Source organism: Mixophyes fleayi, chromosome 12 (genome assembly GCF_038048845.1).
Source record: "Mixophyes fleayi isolate aMixFle1 chromosome 12, aMixFle1.hap1, whole genome shotgun sequence".
In the NCBI taxonomy this organism is placed as follows: domain Eukaryota; kingdom Metazoa; phylum Chordata; class Amphibia; order Anura; family Limnodynastidae; genus Mixophyes; species Mixophyes fleayi.
In genome coordinates, this window is record NC_134413.1 from 6,531,992 (window position 1) to 6,549,680 (window position 17,689).

Genomic DNA, 17,689 nt, shown 5'->3' on the forward strand with positions numbered 1-17,689 from the left:
ATTGAACGAAATCTCTACAGCAGTGGTGGGCATCTGGCCGTCCCCCTGATCAGAGTAACGTCAGCCATTTGGTCCTCAATCTAGTAATGCGGAGTGACTGTAGTGCACTCACTATGTAGCAGGTTAAACAGAGTCGACTTCTCACCAATTTTCTGGTGAACCTATTTTTACTCTGGACATGTCTCACAGCGCTCGCGTTGAATAATGGTTTGATGCCCACCACTGTTCTACAGTTTAAAAAGGAAGACAAATTGAAGGCAAATTTGTGTGCTCATTACAAGCGGAAAAGCAGTTCATTAATTCAAAGCAACTTAGTAGGTTACGAGATACAAGATATTCAAAGAAGAAAGAGCAAAAGTCCCCCTGCACCAAGATGGACAACATAAAGCAGTATGTTAAACCAGACAGAGGGAGCAGGTTGGGTAATTGTTAAATTGTGATGTTCCTTTGAGCGGTTACGGTGTTAATTCTAGAAGCGCAGAAAGCAACGGTGAAGCAGAAAGTTTCTTGACGGAGTTGACACCAACAGAAGAAGGGGCTATACATTGATATTACCTCAGATGTTCCAACTTCTTCTGAATCTCATTCTGTAGACCAGATCCATCTGCCTTCTGCTCCATTTCTCCATTCAGACACCTACGCCGTGGACTTGGCTCTTGTAGACTACCGGTAAGCAGGTCATCTTCTACAGCTGCATCATGACTACTTCCTAGATCTCCATGATCTTCCACTTTTCTCATCTGTTTTTGCATTTCTGAATGGTCTTCCGGACAATTATGTTTCCGTTGCGCTGAAGAAGCAGTAGAATATTCAAGTGCCATCCGATATGGTGAGATTTGGACATTTTCCACTTTACTATTTAGCAGATGTTGCCTTTGGAACATTGTATCTTGTGCAGAATGTTCCTCAGCTTCGAGGTTCCATTCTAAACTTTTTATTTGAGTTTTTAGATCCTTAGTTTGCATTTCTGTACTTGCACACATTGACTTTACAACATGTGTTCTCTCCAGTCTCAATATGTTCTCCTGCATCAAATGAACAAGTGCTTTAAGTTCATCATTTTCCTTTTTGGCTTCTTCATACAACTGTTCAAGCTTCAAGGAAGCTTCAGTCATTTCTTCCATGTTTTGAATTTCTGTCTGCAACCACGAGACTTCCGAGGATAACAACTTGTTGTTTTCAAACGCTTCTGCATTTTTAAGCTCCATGAACTTCAACCTTTCCTGTAGTTGAACATTTTCCTTTTTGGCAGTTGTGAAGAGCAGTTTTAGTCCAGGTATTGTAATGGGTGCTTCCTCCAGCTCTGGCAATGGAATTTCTTCTAAGTTAACGGCCTTCTTTACCTGGTCATACTCTAATGTTAAATTATTTAGATTTTCTTGAAGTAAGATAATCTGAGTCCTGAGATAGTCATTTTCGTTTTTCACTTCTCTATAACCTTTTTCAAGCTTACACAACACTTCCGTGGTGTCCTCAAGTTCCTTTGTTTTATTTTGAAGTTTCGTGTTCACATTTTCTAGGGCTTCCATATATTGCTTATTGGGCATAATATCCTGAACATTGGGTTCACCTTGTACTTCAAATACCAGCTCCCCAAACTGGTTTTCTTCCGCCTCGGTTTCTTCCAGTTGATCTCTGACCTGGTCTTTGCTCGTCTTCTTCTCAAGTAAGCCAATCTTCTTCTGCAGTCTTGAAATCTCCGATAGCAACCTCACATTATCTTTGACAGTTTGCTCATGAACGTTCTGTAGGCTCCTGAAAACATCTATGTCATCTTCAAGAAATGCCGAACCGTTCTGGAGTTGAGGTTCAAGTTTAAACTCTGAATTTCCCTTCTCCATCAACCTATATTCTCCCTGAATCTTATATAAAGGAGCCATTTCATTCTTTAATTCTTTGATAGTACTTTGAAGTCTAGTTATTTCTGCTCTCTCTTTTTCTGCCTCGTCACAAACGTTCTTATATAGTCTTTTGGATTCTAAGAGTTTAGAGTTCAGATCTTCTTTCTCCAATTCATGGTCCTCGTCTAGTTTTTCTATAGTTTCATGTAAAAGCTGGATTTTCTTCACTGCTTGGCACAATTTTTCATCTCTATTATCTAGCTCTTCCTGCAATTTCTCTATTGGGTTTTCAGTCGCTTCCCTCAATTTGTCATATGCCCCTTCAATTGCATTCAGCTTCTCCTGAAGGTTCGAGATCTTCGATAATAACTCTACGTTATCTTTCACAGTCTGCTCGTGTACATTTTGCAGACTCTTGAGGACACCCCTTTCCTCATCCAGAACCATTGAACTGTTCTGTAGATCAGATACAACTTTTCTCAACTCTGCATTTTCTTTCTTTATGAGCGTATGTTGTACCTGAATTTGAGATAAAGACGTGATTTCATTTTGCAGTTCATTGATTGTGCTTTGAAGTCTAGTTATTTCTACAAGCATTTCCTGTCTCTTTGTGTCTGTTCTTTCACACATTTCTTTATGAAGTTCCTCTGACGCTGACAGTTTGGCTTTAAGGATGTCTTTCTCAGCTATATGATCGCTCTCCAGTTGTTTTATTGCTTCTTGTAGAGTCTGAACATATTTCTCTGCATGACACAACCGCTCATATCGGTCCATCAATTCCATCTCCGGTGTCTTCTCAAATTGATTATTATCTGCTTCATTTGTACCAAACTCATTTACTTTCTTAGTATTGCCAATATCAAGCTTAGCCAAGCCCAACTTCTCCTTAAGCCTAGAGATCTGTGACTGCAAAGAAACATTCTCTTTGACCGCCTGCTGATGTACATTTTTCAGACTCTTGAGAACACCCCTTTCCTCCTCCAGAACATTTGAACTGTTCTGTAGATCAGATACAGCTTCTCTCAACTCAGCATTTTCTTTCTTTACCAACGAAAACTCAATCTGAATTTGGGACAAAGACATGATCTCGTTTTGCAGTTTATGGATTGTGCTTTGAAGTCTACTTATTTCTACAAACATTTCTTGTCTCTTCTTGTCAGTCCTTTCACACAGTTCTTTATAAAGTTCTTCTGACTTTGACAATTTGACTTCAAGAAGGTCCTTCTCAGCTCTATGATCCCTTTCCAGCTTTTCTGTGGTTTCTTGTAGAGTCTGAACATTTTTCTCTGAAGGACACATTCGCTTATCTCGGTCCATCAGTTCCATCTCCAATGTCTTCACCGATTGATTCTTCTCTAGTTCACTCCCACCTAACTCATCTACCTCATTGCCAACCGCAGTCCTAGACAAGTCCAACTTTTCCTTAAGCCTAGAGATCTCCGACAGTAAAGAGATATTCTCTTTGACGGTGTGCTCATACACAGTTTGTAGGCTTTTGAGAACGTTCCCCTCCTCCTCCGGAAAAGCGGAACTGTTCTGGAGCTGAGAGACAACATTTTTCAAGTCTGAATTTTCATTCTCCAACAATTTATACTCTGTCTGAACCTTAGATAAAGACATGATTTCATCCTTCAACTCATTGATAGTGCTCTGAAGTCTAGTTATTTCTTCAAACATTTCTGCTCTTTTTTTCTCTGTCCTATCACATACCTCTTTATGACGAGCTTCAGACATCGACAATTTTGAATCAAGTTCTTCTTTCTCAAGTTTATGCTGCTTCTCCAATTTTACTAGAGTCTCTCGGAGACATTGAATGTTTTCCTCAGCTTGACACAACTGTTCATCTCGCTCAGTCAGTTCCTCCAGCAGATCACTTTCTAGTTGAATAATTTTGCTGCGGAGAACATCTTCTCTTTGTTTTGCACTAACTCTAAGCTTGTTCAGGTCATTTTGCACTTGTTCCTTTTCCCTACAGAGATTATTGACCAGTTCCTTGTAGGTTTTCTCTACCGCAATTTTTTCTTGTAAAAGCTCAGAACAAGACATTTTTTCTTTTTCTAGTCCCTCTTGCGTCCTTACACTTTCTTGAACAAGCTCTTTCTTTTCAAGTATCCACTGAGCTTTCTCCTCCGCATGATGAGCTCTGAGATCTTGAAGATCATTCTTGAATTTTTCATCAAGACCCACCAAGTCCCCTTCATACTTTTTCACTGTTGATTCATAGTCCTTTGCAAACTGGGCCTCTAATTCTGATATTTTTCTATTATACTCCGATTCCATTTTTTCCCTAAACATGGTCAATATAGAAGATGGAAAAAATTTGACTCAAATGCGATGACTTCTATGTCATATGTATTCTGTATGGAGGGGAGGGGGGGGGGGTTACCCTTACTTCTTTACAAATCAAAATTTGAGACAGAATAGAAGAGCAAAATTACTTTTAAAAAAAAAAAAGGTACTTGATTTGTGAAGTGTGAATCACAAAATGCAAAAAGTAGAAAGGTGCAAATTAACTATTAAAAGGAAAAATCATCATCTAATTACAAGTTTCTATTATAAAAAAAAAAAAAAAATTTATGAAAGGTTCTGAGAGCTGGAATAATAAATTATAATATGGGCTGTTTGCACATCATCTAATAGGCAGCGAGAGCTTTTCACAATGCCAAAGTGTGTGTGTGTGTGTGTGTGTGTGTGTGTGTGTGTGTGTGTGTGTAATAAATAAATAATATATATATATATATATATATATATATATATATATATATATATATATATATATATATATATATATATATATATATATATATATATATATAATCTCTATCTCTGGTCTCTGTATCCAATGTCAGAGGAGGCAGAGAGACAACAAAAATGCACTTAGACTGTTGCAGAATCTTTCTACAGACATTTGACACATCGATAACTTAATCTCACTCCGAGTGCCGTTTCTGTGTACATGTTTATCATTTTGCTAGACACTCGCATATGCAGTGTTAAGGACAAGCGACAATGACTGTCTTTTTGTTTTGTATTCATATAGAGCAACTATATTGCCATGCCGCTGGTACGAAGTATAATATGGGATTAACCAAACGCTTCTCTGACATTTCAAAATATTGCCTTCTGGCAGCTCTTATCAGGCCTGTTTAAGGCATTTTTGGGTGGGCATACAAGCCAGCTTTTGTTAGACGTAAGACCCTGTACCTGGGAGGTGAGTGCATCTGGTTTTAACTGCATCTTGATGGTGTTTGAAGCATATAGGTCAGTGTAGGACCTGCATACAATGAGGTACTCTTGACGCTGGTATGCAGGCTTAAATGTATTGATCAGAATATGTACCAACACCTCATGTTTTCATTCTGCTAGACACACACACACACACACACACACAGTGTTAGGACATGTTATCACTCACCTTTCCTCTTGGAGCTCATGCTCGTTTTGTTCCAACAATTGGCTCCTTAATTCTTGTTTCTCCACTTCGTGTCTTTCCTGTAAATTGGATATCTGCTCATTTAAAGTTTGCTCCAGATGATACTTTCTCTCTTCATAAGTTGTTACCAGATCCACCAGTCTACGTTCTCCCTCCTTTTCGATGTCCTCCGCTCTCTGGACCAGTTCCTCCTTCTCCTTATGGTAACTCTGCCTGGCTTCCTCTAACTGCAACTGGAGGGCGGCCTCCTGCTCCACCAAACAGAGTTTCTGTTGCTCGAATTCCGTTTCCATTCTGCCAACCTGGTCGCGGTGCTCACACTCCGCTCGCTGACGTTCATCCTTCAGCCTCTGGATGTCCGCTTCCAGCTCTGAGTGTCTCATCTTAAAGAGTTTTACTTGCTCTTCAGCCTTGTGAATTTCATCGTTGAGTTTCTGTCGTATGGATTCCTGTTCTCTCTCAAATAAGTATTTTGCTTCTTTTAGTTTCTCTTCATAGTGAGTCGTCTGCGATTAAACAAAAAGTTATAAACCCTCGGAATTTATTTTTTATTTTACATTCATCTCAGTAAGGGGAGAAATGTATCACTATAAGTAATGAGGATTTAAGATAGCCATGCAAGCTGCAATATCACAACAGTGTGTGTGGCCCCACAACAGTCACAATGCCTGATCATAATTCAAACTACATCGAACGTACATATCAACAGTCATGGTGGTGAATGCAGTTGGAAGATGATCGATGTTGGCCTGTGAGTTTGGAAGAAATACAGTCGTTCATGAACCAAAAACAGGTTTACTACAATGGGGCCAAATCGGACACCGATCCTATCACTGCTCAGTGTATTAGCAGTATTAAGCCTTGTCATTCCCATCAGCCCTCTAAGTCTCCTGCAGCTCACGCCTCCAGTCACCATATGATTGTATCGTCTATTAGTGTTGTGCTGAATGCAGAATTCTTCTTGGGATCAAGCTGATTTTTAGAAGGTTGGAGAAAGCTGAACACAGCAATACGATTTTGCTAACTAAATCCTGATTTCTACACAACTTCAGCACGTGAGACACAAAATTATCACTTCCACGAGCTAAATTCACAAATAAGATGTAACGGTTTATGCATCTCCTGTATAATTGGAGTATGCAAATTAGGATTCATTTTTAAATTCGGCAGAATCTTTTGAAACTCAGAAACTTCCTTCAAACTATCCTCTTCACAGAGGTCCACCACCATGTTTATACATGGACCATGAAGCGACCTGAGAAGCTGATCGCAAACCAACTTGTGTAATTCAGGGGCGACTGTATCTGAAGACGATCTCATCAGCACACGTGACCTCTCAATGTGAGTCACAAGATGAGGGGGGTGAACCTCTCACGCATTGGAGATTGCGTCATTTAAATGGATATTACAAACCTTACTATAAGGACTCGTTCACACTCCTCAGCAGGTAAAGTGCAGTCACAATAGGATGGGCTTGTCCACTGCGTTCTAAAATGTTAACACGCTTAGGTTTTAGAACGCAGCCAATATTATTTTCTCACGGGCCACCAGTATAATAAATTGTACTAATAAAAGGGACAATAATGGAAAATGTGCAAAAGAGCGCGTGTTCGATTTTTACCCAGCACATATGTACAAAACAAGAGAAGCAAAACCATGAGGCACGTCGTGCGGACATGTCAAAACTTCATAAGCAGAATATTAAAATTATTGACAAAAACACTGAGAAAAATAGAATCCACACCACATTTCTATATTTGTTTTCCATAATTAAAATGAAATAAAAATTGCAAACATTACTATAACTTCCCTGTAGCACATGCATGAAAACATTAAAAGTACAATTCCTTCAGTTCCCGTCGGCCATTAGAATAAAGCAAGGATCCATCTATAGACTAAAGTACGATGAAAGAGAGAGGAACTTTAGTAACTGACTTTAATTACTGTCCTCAAAACTACAGTGACCGGGACCACAATTCTACATACACTACTAGAAAGCTGCATTTTGTACAGTGCACTCAAATATACATTTTAAAGCAGGGGAAGTGATCTGTAGCTACAGTATAATGGCCAGGGGTATGTACTGTATTACACCAGGGAGATAATTTAAGAGTAAGGCAAACGTTCTGTAAAAAATAAGAGTAAAGGGCAAACACTAAACCATGCGGTAAAATAAAGGTCAGCGCTTACCTTAGATTCCAGCTCCACCGTCAGCTCTTCCACTTCTCTTTGGTGTAGCTCCCGCATCTGTTCTATCGCCATCTCTGCCTCTATGCTCATGTTCAGTGGTGGGCAATCCTCCGAGCCAATCCCTGCAGCATGGAAATATTATATATTTATACATGTACAGGATCGCTTATACACAGAGAGGAAAAATAGAGAATTATTGTTGCTGCCTTACAGCGATATTATTACGTACACAGAGCCCCGATCAAAGTAATTCATGATTAGATACTCTATATACAGCGCTGCACAATATTGTGGCGCTAGAGAAATAAATTAAAGTGTTACTCCTGATAGTTTCGATAAGAGCTTTGCTACACAATATAATGACGGGGGCAGGAATATTTTTACGTATAGAAAAACCCTTCATAAAACTAATATTTTATAGTTATTAAAGCAGATGTCCCCAACATTACATATTTCATTGTAATCCACCTCCTCCAAAATAAACATACAATAATTAATCTATTTTAACAATGGATATTCAAATGTGTGGGTACTGTCTGTTCGACATGTTAGAGATAACAGATAAGCTGAATTTTAAATCTGTGGTACACCACCAACTGAGCGGCCTCCTATGTTCATTGTGTCATGATTTGTATGTTACAGAACAAGAATATTATTCTTGACAATCCGTGGTAGCTCGATAGTGGTCCAATCATTTGCACCTGTGGTACCAAAGCAATTAGATCTGTCTAATTAAATTTATATTCAATCTGATGGAACAGCTCCAAAAATATGGTTGGCTGAATGAATGTCATAAGGGTGAGGTCATACACAGACAGAAAGCATGGAGCTGGAGCCCCAAATGGCCGTAACTGTACAAACCAAATTAACCGCGATTTGCGATTAAGTCGGATTGTCACAAATGGTATTTTATGGTAAAATGCATTTACATGTATCTCAGATAATGTATTAATATATTCATTTAGGATCATATTTGTCAGATTTTAAAGAGAAAAAAAAAAATCTCTATTTACCTGGGTCATATTCAATCGTATTTCTATTGTCCATTTCATCAAACAAAGAATTCTTCAGCGACGCTCTAAAACCCCGGACACCTTGCGTTCGATACTCTTCAAGTTCCAGCTGAAGTTCATCAATGCGATCCTGCAGCTCCTGGTTAGATGAATAGATGGTTAGACCAGGACACGGTTACAGATTAACCCTACGGTGTCAACAACAGGCACCAATTGCTGGACAGACATTGACTACTCACCCGGCGCTGCCTCTCGTACTCATTCCGCACTTGCATCAACTTCTCCTCGTGCAGGAAAAACTCAACACAGCTCGGATCCAAGTCACCAAACTGCCGGGTCAAACAAGAGAAGTTAAAGTAAAGCAATTTGTGAAAGCAGATAAAATGGAAATTTAAAATTGCTCTGGGATCATCGTTCGTCGAGCTACCAGCGGTATAGAAAGGGCAGCTACATAAAATCCTTGCAAAATAAAGACAGTATGTCAACAGAAAATCAAAAATAAAATAATTGTTGCTTTTCAAAAAAAAAAAAAAAGTAATACACACCATGAGAAACTTTTTTCTTATATAGTCACTTTGAGGAGCACTGCTACACATTTTAAATTATACGGAAAAAACTAAACGCAGACGGGGAAAGACATATTGATCTGCTACCAACTTCTTTCCAATTGCATATATTCAAGTGGGCCGATGTACACAAAATAAAAGTACAATAGATAAAATAAAATGATGTAATAGATATTACTATAGGATTAAAATAATCCAATTGCTTCAGATGAACATTGTTACAACAGTAGTTGTGAGGATACTTTACATAAATAGTGTGTGCACCTTCAGATTACTACTTTATAATCTTGTACATATCCTTCTACAACTTTTACTATATATAGTGTTTACTCTTTATAATGCATTTGCTTTTTTGGTCTATTTTCTTTGTGTGCTTTGCAGGAAGATTTTTATGTCCTATAGCCAGAGGGGTTTATTATCACACCCTCTTGTATCCAAAGCAAAGCAGATCTGCGTCATACCCAAGTGCAACAAAAACCATGCCAGAATGATGTGTAAGCCACAAAGATAAATCAATGTTGTTTCAGGGAACAGGTTCAGACAGGTGGATAGTGTACAAGCATGTTACAAGGACCTGCATGTGTTACCCAATCTCAGTGTTGGATTTTTATACAGACAGGTTTTCTATTGAATATTTTAGAGCTCGTATTTACGAGACTAATGGATGGATCTATGTAAATATTAAAAACTGATCACATGACGTCACCGACCTTTTCCCTCAGTATGTTGTCCAGACTCCTCTGCAGTTTGTCCGTCAGAGACTCACAGTCCGCCAGCTTCTCTGAGGTCTCCAACAACTCCCTTTCCATACGGCCGTTCTCCTAGGGTGACGGGGAAACGACAGACGGTATAAATCACACGGTTACAGTTGGATCTGGATTGATAACCTGGCAAGGGCCGAGAAAGCTCAAGATTTACAGAAAGACAGCAAATGGCCGTACGTAGGGCGGAGCGCTGCTCACTCAGAGCATTGCCGTTAGTTATATTCAGCAGGGTATAGGTGGAGGGGGGGGTAACAGATCTGGAAGATATTTCGGAATACAAAGGAGAACTAACAGGCGACAAATAACAATGCTGAAGACTGAAAATAATGATCATTGTTGTTCCAGAAGCCCAGACGGGGGAGGGGGGGGGTGGATGTTAATCACATGCTCAGAATCCCCCTTTTGAGCAAACTTCCTGTTTAAATTAGGAACAATAATTGCTTTTCATCCCTATGAATGCACAAGCGGCTGTGTGTGATTTGGTGGTAATTCTAGGGCAGAAGGTATCATTTTTTTAAATGTTGGCTGCATATACTGTATATAGAATATAAAGAGTAATATTTGTCGAAAGGTGAAGCTGAAATTTCTGCGCTCACCCCCTGCTTCAGTGTCCTGCTTATAGTCACAGGTTAGATCTCTACATAGAAAAATATAGCAACAATTACACCTATAAAAACCAAAACTAACTCAAATATTAAAGAGGAAGAGCATCATAACTAACCAACGTAATATCTATAAATCATAACTAACCAACGTAATATCTATAAATCATAACTAACCAACGTAATATCTATAAATCATAACTAACCAACGTATTATCTATAAATCATAACTAACCAACGTAATATCTATAAATCATAACTAACCAACGTAATATCTATAAATCATAACTAACCAACGTAATATCTATAAATCATAACTAACCAACGTATTATCTATAAATCATAACTAACCAACGTAATATCTATAAATCATAACTAACCAACGAAATATCATCTGCAACTTATGTGTTCAAAAATTGTTACAAATATATCTGAATGACTATATTCATTTAAAAAGACCACAGTAGAGGCAGCCATGTAAGCGGGCTGAGCCAATAACAGCCTATCAATTCACCAGGAACCAGTGACATTTTGTCCCTTTAGTTCTTACTGAATAGAAAACGCCCTCCAAACTTACCTTTATGGACAAGGTCAGCCGGTCTCGCAGGTAATTCTCTTCCATTTTCACCTTATCGAGCTCCTGTTCCAGTTCAGTGCGCTGACGATTGGCTTGCTGTAAGATCTGCTCCCGCTCCTTTCTTAGCTCGCTCTTCAGAGCGGCGCTCCGCTCCTTGTACTCTTCGTCCAGCTTTCTGTGGGCGAGAAGCAGGTTTAAGAGAAAGGACTGGTAAGGCCATGCTGTACTTACTGCATGCTAGGTCTTGTGCACTATCCTCCAGCAGGACTCAAGGAACAAGCTGCTGACAACTTATGATGATCCACAAAAGCACACTAAAATTGAGGACCATACGGCATATGTAATTGCCTGATCTCTATAATTGTAACCTGGATTAATACATGTAGGTTAGAGACTGGGGGCTCGATTCATTAAGAAACGTAATTGTAGATATGTGCAGTATTTTCCATTAACTTGGTCTGCGCATTCCCTTAAACGAACTATACACCAAGTGTATGCAAATCATTTTCAAGCGCAAATGGCATTTATGATAGCTTGCTATTACATGAGTGTAACGGTATGGGGGTGGGGGGGAAATGGGCGTATGCACATAACCAATGTACTGTAAGGACGTGCAAAGCTTGAGCGCACACAGCAGTGTCCAATTCAAGCTTTGGCCATCTCTCAGGTACGTGTATCTCTGTCGTATCACTTGCACCAGCTACAGGTCGGGTAAGTGCCAACTAATAGTGATGCCAGTCTTGTATATAGCTAGGACATGTGTTTGTAATCAGGAGCAACAGTAAAAATGTATTTTTTGTACTGTAGACAATATCATCATGATAAATTAATTTCATCTGGGGGGTTTAAACACTTTTTTTTAAATGTTTTGTCATTGACTATTAACAGGTGGTAATAAAGTGAATACTTTTTTTCTGTGTATTCTCATGGCACTTTTATATTGCAATATGTATTGGACGTATCCTGCAGTGCACACCTTGACCTGTATTAAACAAGAGACGGTTCTCCATATCCACTTCTTGTTGAATACAGATGTGTGTTTGCCCAAATTAAGTGCGTTTTAAAAATAAATAAGTCACAATAAGTTTTGCATGCCTTAATGAATATTTTATCCATGAAATGCAAGCACTAAAGAGAGTAGCAGCTTGTGAGAGGCCAAAATAATGGTCAACCAGAAGTTTAATATGATCAAGACTATAGGATCTCTTTTCCCAAAGCCTAGTGGTAGAACATGCATGTGTCAGTGCTGGTATGAGCCAGTAACACAGAATAACTGAACAATCAAAATGTTCTATACAGCAATGAGGAACCGACTACTGCACTAACTGTAAGACATAAATAAGCTCCTCCCACTTCTATGAGCCTGTCCCTATCTTTAATCCCATCTTCTAAACCCCACCCCCTGCAGAACACAATAAACTTGCTCTAGAAAAAACACCAGGATACATGAATGCAATATAGCGAGGAACATACTGAAGGTTGTATTCGTTACGGCGCTCGATGGCGGCGTGATGGTCGTCCACCTCTGTTGCCATCAGACTTTTAAATTTTTCATTTTTCTCCAAATCCAAACGCAGCTTTTCTTTCTCTCTGGCATTCTGATCGGTCTGTTCTCTGGAGAGAAAGAATTTAGCTAGGTTCAAAGTTCATAGGATTATCAGTAGGGAATGACAACCCCCCCCCCCCTTCCCCTGCAAAGACAGCCCCCCCCCCCCTCCCCCAGGCTACAATAATCTCTCATTCAATATAAAAAATAGATATAATTATAATTCTACCTAGCCATAAATAGCATCTACTGTTGGTTAAAGTTGTGTCAACCAGCTTAATAGACCAGTAATAATAAATGCGTTCCTGTATATATAATGGCTTCCCCTGGCTTTCAGGGTACACAGTGCACCTCAGACAACCTCTGTACTAAACACGTCCGTAGCCTCTGAACCCAGGCTGTCGTCAGATGTTTGTGTATATAGTCCTGACAATACTGGAACACGCTGGGACTTTCAGTTCAATCATAGTAGCCACAGTTAGGACACAGAGCAGCAATGGGACAGGAAGCCAATAGTCAGAACCTGATGAGTTAATGTCTTTCAGCCCCACATAGCTGCTCTGGGCACTATGGAAAGCTTCTCTGATTGGCCTGAACAGCTGCACGTGTTACTTTGTTGGGTGATCAGTGGTGGAATTGGGGATATACCGGGTTTGTCATACCACCACTTCTCCTACTGCAACATTGTAACACTAGCACACTCTAGTCACTTACATGCCCCTTACATTTTTCATACTGTCACTAAACCTTCTACTTCCACCACTGGGACGGATGTTGATTAGTGCTTATGCTCAGCGACAGCAGAAGAGGAAATCGGAGTGATCAGAGAGAACAGAGTACGGAGAAGGTGAAAAAGGAGAGAAAGCTGAGAGATCAAAGAAAGCACATGAGATAAAGGAAAAAAGCGAACGGAGAGCTGAAGGGCGAGAAAGGAGAGCTGGCGGATAGAACACGGTGGGAGCGGAGCTGCAGAACAAGCGCAAGAGAAGGAACTGGATATGGTAACAGCAAAGGCACTGAGCCTTGAGGTCAGTGTGTAAATGTTTTTGTGCGATTGTCCTTTATTTATTTTTAAAGCATACTATCAGTATTATTCCATAACACATTTGACTATGTGCGGCCAGTGGAGCGACGGACAGCGCGCGGCCAGTGGAGCGACGGACAGCGCGCGGCGCTGCTTATTCTTGCAGTGATGCAAAGATTGCGTTATAGGTCTTCTATATCCCTACATGGAAATGGTTCCATATACTGTATTATTACGAGTCATCAAACCAACAACCCCTAATTAAAAGCGTATATACTCCCTGGTCTATAAAACAGGACTGTACTTTCAAATAAAACAAGTTCCCAAACAGACAGAAAACAAAATAAATGGTCATAAATAAGTCAGTAACTACAGGAATCAGAGAAGTATTCGTAGAAGGAGATGTAGACGTACAATAAGTGGCTGATCTCGGAGCGGAAGCTGATCAGGGCAGCCTGGTAGATCTCATTTTTGGTGATCAGAAGTTCATTTTCCAGAGTCATAGTCAGCTCCGTCAGATTGATCTTTCCTTCTAAATTAAAGTCAAGAGCCTGGAAAACAGAGAGTACACGCAAGTTATCAGCCAGCGAAGGTAGAGCCTGAACGAGACAATACGATTACTTGACTTCAAAGTTACTTTATAAACCTGGTTTATTGCAACAAGTTAGTGTTCAAATCAAAATTGTGGTCTTGCTGCAATGCACTTGGATATCGTTTCAATGCATGAAATTAAATTGTTCAGGTTCTAGAGGTTTAAATGGTTCCTCTCCTCAATCCGCCACTATATCGGTTTACTCAAAGTTACAAATAATTTCCTTCCTAGTGGACCTGATGCACCCACAGACCCCGATCAGTGGAAACTCTCTCTCGGTTCTTAATTTACAATGAAGGAATTGCTACTGTAGAGACAAGCTAACTTGTAAATCTATTGGGAAACCATCAATAGTTTTATTCACCAAATCTTTTATTTGTGAAATATTTGATAAGTTGTGAAGAGCAGCGGGTGTAACACTGGCCCTTAACACTGCTGCGACAGATTCCATCTTTACTTTGGGACAGTTATTTCTTGGGATGCGGATACGTTGTAAATATGAAGATTGAACACGGAAAGACACCACCTTCAGCTGGGTACACACCTATGTAATCGTACCTCAGATGCGAAGACCAACAATTTCACCAATGATTGAAAGTCCCGATGAGCATGCGGATTAATGTGTACACACCTACACGAATTACCTTCAGGTCTGTGATCTTCATCGCTCATAACCACCTGCTGAACAGATCCTGACTCTGTACACTCTACAGACATCTGTCTACACTGCTGGTCGTGAGTGAGTGAGTACACACTGCCACATTTGTCCGACATCGTTCCGTCGGTGATCGCGATTTTTAGGAAATTTATAAAAAAACTTAATCAAACGATACGATGTGCTCTGGTACTATAACACATGATCATGGGAGCGTGCACACTCTTGCAATATCTGACCAAACGGTTGTTTATTGTTTAATGAGCACGATAATTGCATAGGTGTATACCCAGCTTTATGGTCTTTAAAAGGGGTCAAGTTTATAATTAATAGACAAAAGAATGACTAAACAAGTGGTTTCTGTGGAAGAGAACCTTGAGTATGGCCTGGCCGTTCTCCAATCCTTCTTCATTCCACAAGTCTATGATGTCCTCCACCGACCCGTAGCCCGTTCCATCATCGAGTTTAGAGAACATTCGGAACCCGATTGTCCCAGCCATAGTGGATGGTGTTAAGGTCCTTCTCCCGGTCTCATCGTAAGGCTGCAATTAAAGGGATGAAGGTGGCTTTATACTCAGTGCCAAGATAAAATGGCTCAGACACTTATTGGTGAACTAACAATCCATGGAAAAATATTAACAAAATGAGTAGATAAGTTGAGCTTAGCAAATATCCCTGGTGTTTCAGAAGTTAAAATGATTCATTAATAGATGTAAAGTAAAAGCACAAAACAAAGGCATAACGACAAAGCTAGTTATGCACTAATCTTTAGAGGGATGTACAAACTACTACATGAAAGTTTTATAAAGGTGGAAACCCCTCTGGTTGTAGAATACACGGTCTGCGGAGACCTTGGTGAATCACACGGTTAACGTGGATCCTTCATCCTCCTACTCTCCCAGCCAGATCTTATTTATCATTTGAAGCAGCTTAAATCCACATCTCTTTCCAGAGTCTTAAGTTGAAACCACCACAGAGAGATTAAACGGACACGTTACCTGCAGTGATAAGTGCCTCTTCAGCTGGCGGTATGGGGTGGAGGACGAGGGGGTTAGTAATTTGGTATTTTTACAGACTTCATAGAAAAAGTCCTGGAGGCTCATTGTGTCGTCGTGATCCAAGTTCTGCAACGCATCTTCCAGCGCCTGCGATACACAATAAAGGGGGGAACGAAGGAGGTGTAACTGTAAATTACGGGTAAGATAAGTGGATCATCCCCAAAACAAATCCATAAAGGGATTAGTAACAAACTTAAAGCTTATTCATAAAATAATGGTTACTGGTGTAAACAATACATTAGTCCTCTTCTATTAATTATAGAGCACTACAAAAAATGACACCACTTTACCATTTAGGCGCCATTTTTAAGGTTTTGACGGTATTATAAATGGGCTGATCAATTGATCTGTAATTTTACAGCATACAAAACGGCAAAACTACAGTAAGGGGGTCAATTTCTTCACCACAAATGTAAAACGAAACTGGATTCAATATTATTTGTGTGTGATCTGCTTTTTTGTGATCAGACATACTTTAACAATTGCAGAATATTTGTTTATTAGGAATTAAATAATTTCCCTCATTTTGGTAAATGTAAAATGTTCACTCTGGAGATTTGACATATCCCAACCACCATCAGCTAAAAAGGAATGTAACACACTGGAAAAATACAATAGGAGGACCAGCAAACTCTTTTGTAATGAAAGTGTTTCAACCCCCCCCCCCCCCCCCCCACATCCCCTTCAGAATAAATACCCCCCCTGAACCTTCTCGCCCTTATAGTGGAGGATTTTGGTGAGAAGCCCACCGGGGTAACTGTCCCAATTTCAGGGTATATTTATTATGACACAGGGAAAGAAGAAGGAACCTCCCAAATCAAGTAATAAGTTTGCATCAGTTTCACCAATTTTAATTTCTTGTAAAGGGAGCAACTCCTCTGTCAGTGATGCCTTTTGTTCACTAGGGGGCAGTGCTGAGAAATACATGAATTATACTTTATATTTTTTAAGAAGTTCTGTGAGATTTACATCTAAAATGAAAGATGCGTTTACAAAGGACACTCATGTTTATGGCCAATTAATAGTAACTGCTGTCATTTTTTCTGATAAAACAGTATAATCAGATAAATGTGTGTAAACAATGTTATTTAGGAAAATACTGGTATTCTCTGTAATTTCCCTCAAAATAATAGTTTTATTGTAGCACCTGGTAGAACAATAATTTTAATAAAACAATAATTGCAAAGGACGCTACACAGTCAGTATTGCCGATTACTAATCACTATTGACACCCATGCAGAAATTTGAGGGGAGTGGACGGGTTTGAACTCTATGGTAAAGGCGGCCTGTGATTGGTTAGCCACAACACTGCCCAATCACATGGCTCAAGACCAACCACTGACACTTTCTGACACTGCCTAATTCCATGGACGTTCCCTTTAACGGATCATCCCCGCTGATACTCTATGCTGCGAAGAGGAAATGTCACTTTTAGCTTTTCTCAAAAAGAGAACTAGACGCCCACAGCAGTTTTCCATGCTGAAACTCGGTGCAAAAAAACCCAGAAATATTTTGTTCACCTATTTAAAAAAAAAATCATCATAAGACCATAACACAACGTCTCCTGAACGACAGCAGCAGGAATCATTTTGAATGAAGGGACATATAGAAGAATTCTATATTCACTCAATAAACCGTTGTAATTTCATCCAGTAAAAAATGGATACTTTTATTTTATTTTTTTTAAACAGTTGTTTACTAAATTGCAACAGTTCACATCCACCAACTTCCCATTCCCAAACACACAAACAATTTGTAATATAATTAGCCACCAAACATGCAGAAGTTATAATGGTATTGTGTCCTAGGCTAGGTAGTAACTGTTCAG

At 39.5% G+C, this 17,689-nt stretch overlaps 1 protein-coding gene across 3 annotated transcripts in view; it reads right to left on the reverse strand.

Moving 5' to 3' along the window:
• Window positions 1–17,689, reverse strand: part of NIN (ninein) — a 74,233-nt gene that overhangs the window by 18,974 nt on the left and 37,570 nt on the right. For all 3 annotated transcript variants that reach the window (XM_075192257.1, XM_075192258.1, XM_075192259.1), the window contains exons 7-17: window positions 15,802–15,948; window positions 15,178–15,345; window positions 13,971–14,107; window positions 12,460–12,600; window positions 10,987–11,161; window positions 9,754–9,864; window positions 8,717–8,806; window positions 8,478–8,616; window positions 7,465–7,586; window positions 5,257–5,780; window positions 556–4,128 (exon numbers count right to left, since the gene is read on the reverse strand). In XM_075192257.1, the coding sequence (XP_075048358.1) occupies window positions 556–4,128; window positions 5,257–5,780; window positions 7,465–7,586; window positions 8,478–8,616; window positions 8,717–8,806; window positions 9,754–9,864; window positions 10,987–11,161; window positions 12,460–12,600; window positions 13,971–14,107; window positions 15,178–15,345; window positions 15,802–15,948 (5,327 nt within the window). The remainder of the gene's footprint in view (window positions 1–555; window positions 4,129–5,256; window positions 5,781–7,464; window positions 7,587–8,477; window positions 8,617–8,716; window positions 8,807–9,753; window positions 9,865–10,986; window positions 11,162–12,459; window positions 12,601–13,970; window positions 14,108–15,177; window positions 15,346–15,801; window positions 15,949–17,689) is intronic.